The following is a 10,325-nucleotide window of genomic DNA, read 5'->3' as shown; positions in this document are numbered from 1 at the left end:
ATCAGCCACTAGGAGCATGAATCAGTGATGTCTGAGGCCATGTCCATTCAAAGTGGCGTCCACGCTGAGAAGCCAAAACAATAGACAAACATCTCAGTCTCTTTTAATGTACAAGTGAGAGCTGTTTCAGCCAGCAGGTTTATGTCACCAGGCAACATTATGCGCTCTTTTCAAAGTGTTTGTTGTTCACAGTGCAATCATTGAGCTCTGTGAGGATTTGAATCTTTCCACCTTTCAGAGAACTTCCAGTTCAGAGTGGCAATAATGTCATATCATTAAAACAATGATACACACTTAGTGGAATTGTTTCAGAATTAATGGAAGGAAAGGCGTCTGGATTAAACTCCCCGAGGAGCAAGACAGGACAATGGTGCTTGTGACCCAATACACACACACACATACACACACACAAAGCTCTAGATCAGGCTGTTACAGCAAAGAAAATGTCTTTTGTTCTACGTGACCTTCTCTTGGTATGAGACAAAGGCCACAGGAAAACCAATTGTTAGCACTTTGTGTGTGTGTGTGTATGCATGCGTAGGCTCACTGAGATATGGTTCAAATCAAAATGTGTCAAAAGCAAAACTGAGCTGGTGAAACAACCCTGAGCTCTACACATCACGCAATAAGACATCCACAATCAAAAAAAAAAAAGTGACAGTTTGACCGACCGGAAAAATATGCTGTTACATATTCAAAGAGTAAAGCTTATCTCGGCCCTTGCTAAACAAAATGCTGCTGTATAACTGCAAACAAATCATTAAAGGTGGTTTGCACCCTCAGATATTATTGTAATTCTTTGGGGTACCCACTCTCTCTCATCATGCATGATTTAATAATGAATTACATTTCTATCTCGCTTTATCTTGATACCCAAAGCGCTTCACAGTGAAAGGGAGGGGGACCCACCTCAACCACCACCACTGTGCAACACCCACCTGGGTGATGCATTTGCTTTTGCTACAGTTACTAATGTCCTAGAGTGCCTTTCGATGTCTCACAGAAACCGTGTGCTGTGTTGTTAAAGTTGTTAAATTCATGATATTTTACATGCAGCTGGATGCAGTGATATTGATAGTGATGTCGGCACAGTGTGAACAAGGAAGTGAGCTTTTCCATTTGATAAAGTGAAAAGTCCCTTCCCTGCGAGACAAATACCCTGCCAACAACAAAATAGGACCAGAAATAAAACATGTGGCCATCTATCAAAAATAATGTTTAGGTGCCTCAACTCTAACTTCAGATAAGTTTTCTATTTTTTTTCAAAACAGATCTACTATAGTATAGCATTGTAGAAAACTTAGAGAGAATAGAATGTATCCTTTGGTTGCATCTGCTGCTACCAATTTAAGGAGAAGTGTGAAAGCCCAGCTAAGAAAAATGGATTCCTCATCTCTCTCTCTCTCTATAAAAGTCTAGGTTTGCATCGTTTTGCTCCACTTTCCAAAAATAAGCTATTAAATAACCCATGGGACAGTTTCATATATGGTATAGTCTGAAGCCAGTCCCCAGCCACATACTCTTTCATAATCACCTTTCAAAAAGTATTCAGAGCAAAAACAAGCCTGCGATTGTGATGATAACCACAAGGTCAATATGTTCAATAAGCCAGTGCAGTAACTGTGTTCTGGTGGTTTATTGCGTTTTTTCAGGGACTTCTGTCTTCTTCTTTTTTCGCTGGAGTGCAAATGCAACACCATAACAAATTAAAGTACAAAAGGGAAATATATTTTTGTCTTTTTTTTTTTTTTTTAAATATTATTTTGTAGAGGTATTTGGGATAGGGGTAAACCCTCAATGACTACTGACATATCCTAACATCTTTAAACATAGATCTTAAAACACTATGAAATACTTTTATGATACAAAAAGGTCATTTAAGGCTAGAGTGACGACTAAAACTTTCACTTTCAGAAGCCAGCAGTCTCATCTGTTGTATCTCTTCTCCAAAAGAAGGAAAACTGCAGCTGATTAAGCTGTTAATTACTGTGAAAATTTCCCAAATTATGATTGGAACCTCACGCCGCATTCACTGTGTTGCAGGATTTCTAACTTCACCAGCAGTTTTCCAACAAATCAAGACACAAACTTTCATTTTCGGCTCCGTTCATGGCTGTGAAAAGTGGATCCGATTTTCATGGACTAATGTCAAAGTCGGACCGAGCTGAGACTGAGACTGAAGGCTCCGCAGTTACTGCTGTCAGGACGTCTCCGCTGACAGGAGAGCTGTCAACACACACACGGACCACACACACTCACACAAACACCTGACCCAATTTTCAGGCTGCCACACCATCCAGCAACACCAGCCAGAGAGACATCAGCAAACATCCCAAAAAAAAAAAAAAGGAAGTAGCATCAAAATCCTCTCTGTCCCTTCTTGGCAAACCCATTTTACACCTCTCTTCTCCATCTGCTAATTCTCCCTTTCCATTCCTTTAATGCAGGTAACCTATTTTCCTTTCCTGTCTTTTCTTTTCCTCTCCCCATAGTAGTCACCAAAAGCTGCCAGATGAGGGAATTAAGCAACAAATTGTATTAATGTTTCAAAAATACACTGGGAGAGAGGTATGATGCCCAGACAACATTACAGCCAGCCACAAAACAACCCCCAGATCCAACTCTTAACTCCTGACTTGAGCCAGTTCGTAGCAGTTCAGCGAAGAGCCAACCCTCAGTTCCAGGCCTGACTCCCCGCTCCCAAAATCTACAGCCCCCAGGATCCACAGCACCAAGCCTCAGCTGCATCCATGACCGTCACCCCCCCGACAAGACAACCGATCGGCCCCATCAGCAGCACCAGATGCCTCGGCGTGCCAGACAGGATTAGCTCACATTGGGCCAGAGGGGCTGCAGATCCTCCCTCTTACCCTCCGCCCCACACCTTATCCTCTTACCCTCCTCCTCCTCCTCCGCCTGCTCCTCTGATCCCATGCCACCATCACACAATTGCCGGCTGAACACTACATGCACCTACTCATGCATCCAAAATGTATTAATGAACAAACAAGGGACAATCATGTGTATGTGTAGGGATGTGTGCATATGTTAAGATGGAGATTGCTTAAGATGAGATAATGTGGAATTTCTGTGTGTGTGTGTGTGTGTGTGTTTGTGTGTGTGTGTGTGTGTGTGTGAGAGAGAGAGAGAGAGAGAGTGATTTTCTCCTACCTGACAGACATGGAAAACTCCCCAGGAGCGCTCTCACTCTCTCGGACCAAAAAAGCTCCACACTCCCTGTGTCTGAGTCGACTTTCTGCCACACCGCGAGATATTCGACCGGCAAACCAGCTGCAGGCAGGAAAGAAATTTTTTAAAAACACAAAGGTTCAAGATTCAAGATTAATTTATTATCATTTTACAACACAAGGCTGTATAACGAAATAAAGTTTGTATCCCTTAATGCTACTCACAAAAACAGAAATTACATAAATGGATTAATAAATAATAAGTCATAAAAATAAGGTAGAGGTGATGTTACTTCTTTATGCACGTAAAGTGCTTTGTTCAGAGGTCTGAGCAGCAACAATAAAATATTACACAACTAAATCAACTTTAGATGTTTATTAACTTGTATTTTCAGTGGTTAAGATGAGAATTTAAAAGGAAGAGCAGTATCTTGCAACAGCGCACATCAGTGCTGACGGAGAAAAGAAAGAGAGGTCGAGGTTAAAAGAAAAATGTAAAATTAGCACATTTGTGAAGTTATTTTTAAACACACTGCTAAATATGCACATAAAACAACTCCCAAAATGCTGGATTTCAGTTGTCAGCTGTGGAGTGGAAGTAATAGCATCATTACTCTTTCTTTTTTTTTTTTTTTTTTTTTGCTCATTAGTCTTGCTTAGGAGAGCAGTTTGTTTGGAGGCAAGGCTTGCATTAATGGCGGTCTGCTCTCATGAACCTGAGCTCTGCAACAAGAGTGGGTTTGATGACTAAAACGGAGCGAGAGCACATCTACTATGGTGGTAAGATTATAGGGCCTTCTTGATTAAGGTCATGGGGTCATTTTATTTTATTTTTCTCAGAAGACCTCGCTCAGAATCCTTTGCCTTTATTCCATGGCTCTGTAAAGCAATGCGGAGGACGCACATCCCAACAGACGCATCTCCCTACGGTGCGCACAAACTTAACAAGGCAACTCCAACTGGACCGTACATCAGCGTTCATTAATGAGCTGGAGCCGTTATAATGGCTGTGTTGTCAGTTTAGTGTTTGTCACAGCGAAAGTAGAACCCAGCTGGTGTATGACCATCTGATGTGAGATACAGGGTGTACCAGCAGCTTCACTATAAACACACACACACACACACACACACACACAGACACGGCAGTATCGTGTGTATGTGATTACATAAGCCAGCGAATGAGTGTGTCCCTTTGGGTAGGCTGCCTTATGCTAGAGTGCAGATGTCCAAAGCGGAGCAGAAAACGCTCGGAGCTGCACACACACTCACTGATGAGCTGTTTAGATAGACCAGTGCTGGACGTGTGAAATATATTCATCTGCTTTGATGTGCTGAAGATATGTGGATGTGTGTGTGTGTGTGTGTGTGTGTGTGTGTACTTACGCATGTGGTCGCAGGTTGATGTAGTTTTTTGGCACAAAGCCTTTTCTGTTGTTAAGCTCAGCTGTGTACCAGTTCGGATCATCCTCCATGTTGGTGATCTAGGAGCAAGAACACACACACGCACACACACACACACACACACACACGCACACACACACAGATGAAATATTGCCCATTATGATGTTGACGCAGGCTATTACTATCAGGTGAAAGGCCACTATCATTCCTCCCTCTCTATCTCTCTCTCTCTCTCTCTCTCTCCCTCTCACTCTGGCTGTATATCAATCTCTCTTTTTCTATTATCCAGTACAGCGACTTTCATCCATCGTTGTGTGAAGCGAGGCCCTCAAATTTCAAGCACACAGGATTACTGGCAAGTTCAAAATGCCACATTAAGCCCCTCATGATTACACACATGGGGGCGAGCAAAAAGGTCTGGCTGGAACTGCATGAACCCAGAAATGTCATCAAAATGTCACAATTTAAGTTTCTTTTTTTGGGGAGTATTTTACAGATATTACAGTATCGGTTTATGCAGAACCTTTAAGTATTTCATTTAACGCCAGAAACTCATAACTGCCTGAACTATGGCTCCCACATTGACATTACATCAGATTAAGTGCAGAAGATAAAAAGAGCTGCTGACAGGAGAGAAGTATTCATATCAAGCTTGTGGTGTTACAGTAGTAGGATGTGTAATCTGATAAAACAAAAGACAGTTAGTACTTGTGTGTTGACTTAGATGGCAAATACGGCGCCGCTGATTATGGTCGATTTGTTTCCACGTCTTCAAATAAAATCCTCTTGGTGCTCGTAACAGAGCAGAAGTGTTTACATTGCTGCAAGAATGAGGAAGTGACTGAGGCAAGTGACATCTGTTCATTCCTACACTGATTGTTGTGCTGTACTCCTCAGTCTCATTTTAAATAAAGCCCTAGACCGGTATTGGGCTTTTACTTTTCTTGATGGACAGTTTAGATCATTTTAGATGTAATTGTGAGACATATTGTTGCCTGACATGCTCCAGTTTAACTGCTTTAATGTTTGCCTGTTTTTCTTCTCTGGTTTTCTTGGGTCTCGTCTCTCTGTTTGCCACACTGTTGTGTTTCTGTTGACATCTTCTATTTAGTGTCCTAATCCAGCTGTGACATTCCTGTCATTTTGAGAATTTAAGCTGTTGTTTTGTGTGCTTTGCCTGGTTTGCAGTGCCATTCTTTATCTCCCCAACAGAGCTAAGCTTCAACATGTTTTTAAAGCTTTTTAGCACATTGCCTCTATGTTAATCAGTGAAACTGGAATGTTTCCTTCCAGTAAAGTTCTTATGAAGTCAATGCAATTCATGGGAAACTCCCTGGGAGATGTTTGCCAACACTTTGCCGCTTATAGCATCAATCATCATTGAATCACAGAACTGAATTATTTATCTTTCAATCAGTTGGTGGTTTCCGTGCCGACTCTGTGACCCACAGACATGAACCTTTTTTCAACAACAAAAAAAATTTGACTAGAAAAGTACCGTTTTACTCTCAGTTCCTTTTGCCACTTCACCTGCAACTCCCCCTATGAGTCCTTTTTGATTTTGCTGCTTACTTCCACTTTGTCGGCAGGTACATTACAGTTACATCTAGCTCTCTTGACTTAGCAATAAAATCAGCTTTTCTTCTTTTACTTTACGTCTTGCAGACAAAACACTGCGTCATCTGTATGAGTTAAACAATAAACAGCATAGTCCTAAATCTTGAAGTCCTGTATCATGGAGAAAAAAAAATCCCAAACTGTCCTTGTTATATTTATATTGCTTCTTGGGAGAGAACACGGTTGGTCTAAGCTCTGTCAAATCCATAAATAATTTCTTCCTCTTCTCTTTATATCTCCTGAAGCTTTCCATGCTTTATAACTACTACTACTCTACTTTCACATTGAAAATACTGCTTCTGCTACTTCATTAGTCAGCCCTGCACTCTGCCTATTAAAGTTTATAGATTGTCAACTGAATTTGAGCCATTATCAGGTCTAGTTGAAGCTTTTCTAACCTCCAATAATACTGTGCTGTTGCTGAGTCTATAACAGGAGCTAACAGACCTATTACTAATAGGATCCCCAAACCTATATAAAACCTATATTTAGGATGTTTATCCATGACCACCACCACTGATTTAGATGTGACTTATTCAACTCGTTCTATAGCAATAGATTAAACAATTACTTAATTAACCCTAAAAATAACAACCCTACCTTACGACGCATCAAGGAAAAATGCAAATGATTCATCATGAATGTTGGAGCTAGATTGTAAAAATCTGAGTAAAACTCTTAATGAAGCTGAAAAACAGGTCAGGTGTGGTTGTAAATAATAGATGAATAACTCAGGTGTTTACATGCTTCTCATTTAGTGATGGGGATGAATGATATACAGTAGCTAAGGAGATAGCTGATTGTAAGATTGTTTTAAAAACGTACAATAAAGAACTTTATCATACTACCTGACTACTAATCCAAATCCCAATTTTAATCCCAAATTGTCAAATTCATGTTTTGAGGTTTGGAGAACAAAAAAAAAAACATGTTTTCTACTCCACTTTGGTGTCCCTTGAGTTAGATTTGGCCACACAGACATCCAGCTTTAAACAGAATATCAGAACTGCTACTTTTTTATTTAACTACTAAGCTATTTTTTTTTTATCATTTCTCTATGAGTCTACACTCCACTTAGCCTGATTGATCTGTTGCCTCATGGCTACCACACAACGGGACATGGACAAAACAATGTAGCACAATAGAACCATACACAAAATCTGTCTACTTTTATCTGCAGCTCTACCAAAAATGCTTTTTAACACGACAGGCTTTTTTTTTTTTTGACACAGTAAAAGGACAACAAATGAGCACCAGAAGCACACACAGAGTGACAGTGACAGTCAGTTTAGTAATTCTTAAATGGTAGACAACTCACATGAACTTATCTGAATTGAAACAATATTGTAAAGCTCAGGCCATCTGGTGCTGCAAGCAGGAACGAGCAAATGTGAAGAATTATTTAAAAGTACTCCTTGACCTAGGTCTGAACCAGAGCTGTTTGGGCTGTCCCATTGGGAGGAAAGAAAGCATGGCACATAAGCTGAACAGTGTTTTAAGTGTTGGTCCCATTTTAGTTACAGTAAACGAGTCACTGTGGCCATAAAACATTAGTTAACTTTGATGCTGTTGACCCGGCCGTCAACATAAGTACAGTATTTCATGGTGACATAGGACAGAGGGTTGGAGTTGACATCCCAAGGCCTAGAACTAATCAGGATTTGCAGGTAGGCGATTCAGAGTTGTGTCTGCACACAAATACTACTGGGAATAGAGAATCACATTTATTTAACCACACACTGACATAGCATTGAAACTAAATGCCACCTTATATTGGCTGCAACATGCAATGACACTCAGCTCCAAAAAAAAAAAAAAAAAACCAACAACTTTGCAGACAGCAGAAATGAGAAGCGAAGCGGCTCCTGTCATCTAATATTGGAACAGAGTCTGTCTGGGATTAATAATATACCAGCCTGCAGCATACAATTAAAGGTAAATTCCACCCTCAGGTGTTCTTACCATGTTAAACATGATCAAATCCATGTCATGGCTTATTTTGTGGTGAGGTGTTGGGATTTATTCTTCTGTTGTGTCATCTACCTCTACCTCAAGCGATTTCCTGCATTTCCCCAAATGCCATTTGGAAACCCCTAAGAGACCAGTGGCATACTAGTAATACAGTACGATATGTGCAAGTGGACATATCAATATCATAATGAGAGCAATATAATAATGGTCAAGAAAAAGTGAGAGGAGCCCCCTAAAACAAAACTTCTGCAGCAGCAGCAGCAGCAGCACTGCACTCTGGTCTGCTGAGGCTTTAAAATCCAGTGGAGAAATTGATCTTGCTGTGTCTTTTTACGATGGATTTGTCCATGGATGACTGATGAACAGCTGGTGCCACATTGCAAGTCTACAAAGAAGCTTTTGCTCCTTAATTCTGCGGTTTACTGCTGATGTCTTAGAGGGACGATTTTCTACTACAGTAATTTCCAGCTGTGCAGGAACTATCTCAGCAGCACACTTACACTTGGTCTTTTATCCATTAGAAAACTACATCAAACAATATACAGTTTAGGACGTATCACTGAATGAATGATTCCAGGAGAAGTTTATGGTATTTTGCTGTAAGTAAACCTGAATGCACTAGCCTTTGTGGCAAGTTTTAGAACTTTTGCTACAGGATTCAAACGTTTTTTTTTTTTTTCAAACTACAGCAGCTTAAATAAAACATTTCTGCACATGTGTGTTCAGTTGCCAGCCACATCAGAGGGAAAATTCAATATTTTTAACATTCAATACACCTTCAAGCATCACAGTTTATCATAATCTGTCTTTAGTCGACAACAGCAGCACCTGAATACAGACTGTACTGTAAAGGCTGTAGACACTTAAGTTATAATTATTGTAATTATCACATTGTGGGCAGAGAGAGAGAGGCGGGTAATCTGTTGGTCCACTACTCTGTTCTGAAGTACAGTAAGAGACGTGTGCTGTATATTTGTGTGTGTATAGATAAATAGATAGTATGAAGTATAGTAGAAGAAGCAGAAGAAGAATATTTTGTTGCCTTACCTTGAGCAAGTCTCCTTTGTTGAAACTGAGTTCATCGCCCTCAGTGGCACGAAACGTATACAGTGCCACTGCTTCCATGCCAGAACCCCCCCCAGCACACACTCACTCACACACACACACACACACACACACTCAAACACACACTCCGGGACCCCCACTAATGCTCCTGGCACAAGGGGGTAGAGGAGAAAGAGGGAGAAATGAAAAAAAAAATCAACAGATAAAAGGAAGAGGATGCGATAAAATAACAGACAGGAAGAGAAGAGGAGCAGGAGAGAAGGTCTCGTCTGTCTGCTGAGCCAGAGAGCGTGCAATAGAGTCAGAGCAGAGGAGAGAGAGTGAGCTTGGCGAGGGGAAAAACACGACTGGCTGCTGCTCAGCAACACACTGCCATGAGTAACGTTCAGAGAGAGAGAGGATAGAGAGAGAGAGAGAGAGACAGCAAGCAGGGGCAATAGAGTGGGAGGCACTTCCTGTGTATATATTTGTCTCACACAATCGATGTGGCCTCTGTGGATTCTGTGCATGTGTTTCTTCAATCACTTGTCTGCATGTGTGTGTTGTGTTCTTGTGTGGTTTGTCGTTACACTTCTGTCACCGTGCGAACCAACTTGAGTTTCACACCTTAGAAGTGAAAAGTGAGCTCATGCTCGCTTTTCCTCATTTATCACCTTTTAAACATAGAAAGTAAGATTCAGGACGAGGTGAGAGGTGAGGGAATGATGAAAGATAAAAAAAAACATTTAAATTATTTACTGGCAGTTGTGAAGTGCAGATCATAGATATCTGTTTTAGTTCTGCGGTTGATAGGCTAGCTAGCTAGACTTCCCATTTTTTGCAAAACTGCCAACTTTGCAGCAGCTTCGGGTGCATTCGAGATTTGCACAGCATCCAGGGTTGCACCTCGATGACTGAAAGTGAAGGAACATCTGTTATTTAGCAATCACTAATCTTCGAACATTCAAAGATGGCCAAAAATGACAATCTTTGCAAGTTTTTAAAGGAAATAATAAATGACAGAGGACAATGGACGTCTATCCCAACTTGTGAAGATAAATAAGCAAGAAGTTCAAAAATTGTAGGCAGTAAATTGGGTTTGCT

General features: G+C 40.8%; 1 protein-coding gene across 1 annotated transcript in view; it reads right to left on the bottom strand.

Annotated features, from left to right (window-relative positions):
* The window catches only part of grapa (GRB2 related adaptor protein a), a 33,805-nt gene extending 24,217 nt beyond the window's left edge, over positions 1-9,588 (bottom strand). Inside the window, exons 1-3 of the mRNA XM_044331916.1 lie at positions 9,225-9,588; positions 4,572-4,669; positions 3,172-3,291 (exon numbers count right to left, since the gene is read on the bottom strand). Of these exons, the coding sequence (XP_044187851.1) occupies positions 3,172-3,291; positions 4,572-4,669; positions 9,225-9,302 (296 nt within the window). The 5' untranslated portion in view covers positions 9,303-9,588. The remainder of the gene's footprint in view (positions 1-3,171; positions 3,292-4,571; positions 4,670-9,224) is intronic.
* Positions 9,589-10,325: the final 737 nt, after the last annotated feature.

This window comes from Thunnus albacares, chromosome 17, assembly GCF_914725855.1.
Source record: "Thunnus albacares chromosome 17, fThuAlb1.1, whole genome shotgun sequence".
In the NCBI taxonomy this organism is placed as follows: Eukaryota; Metazoa; Chordata; class Actinopteri; order Scombriformes; family Scombridae; genus Thunnus; species Thunnus albacares.
The sequence above is the reverse complement of the archived record's forward strand: the minus strand, read 5'-3'. Positions and strand labels throughout refer to the sequence as shown.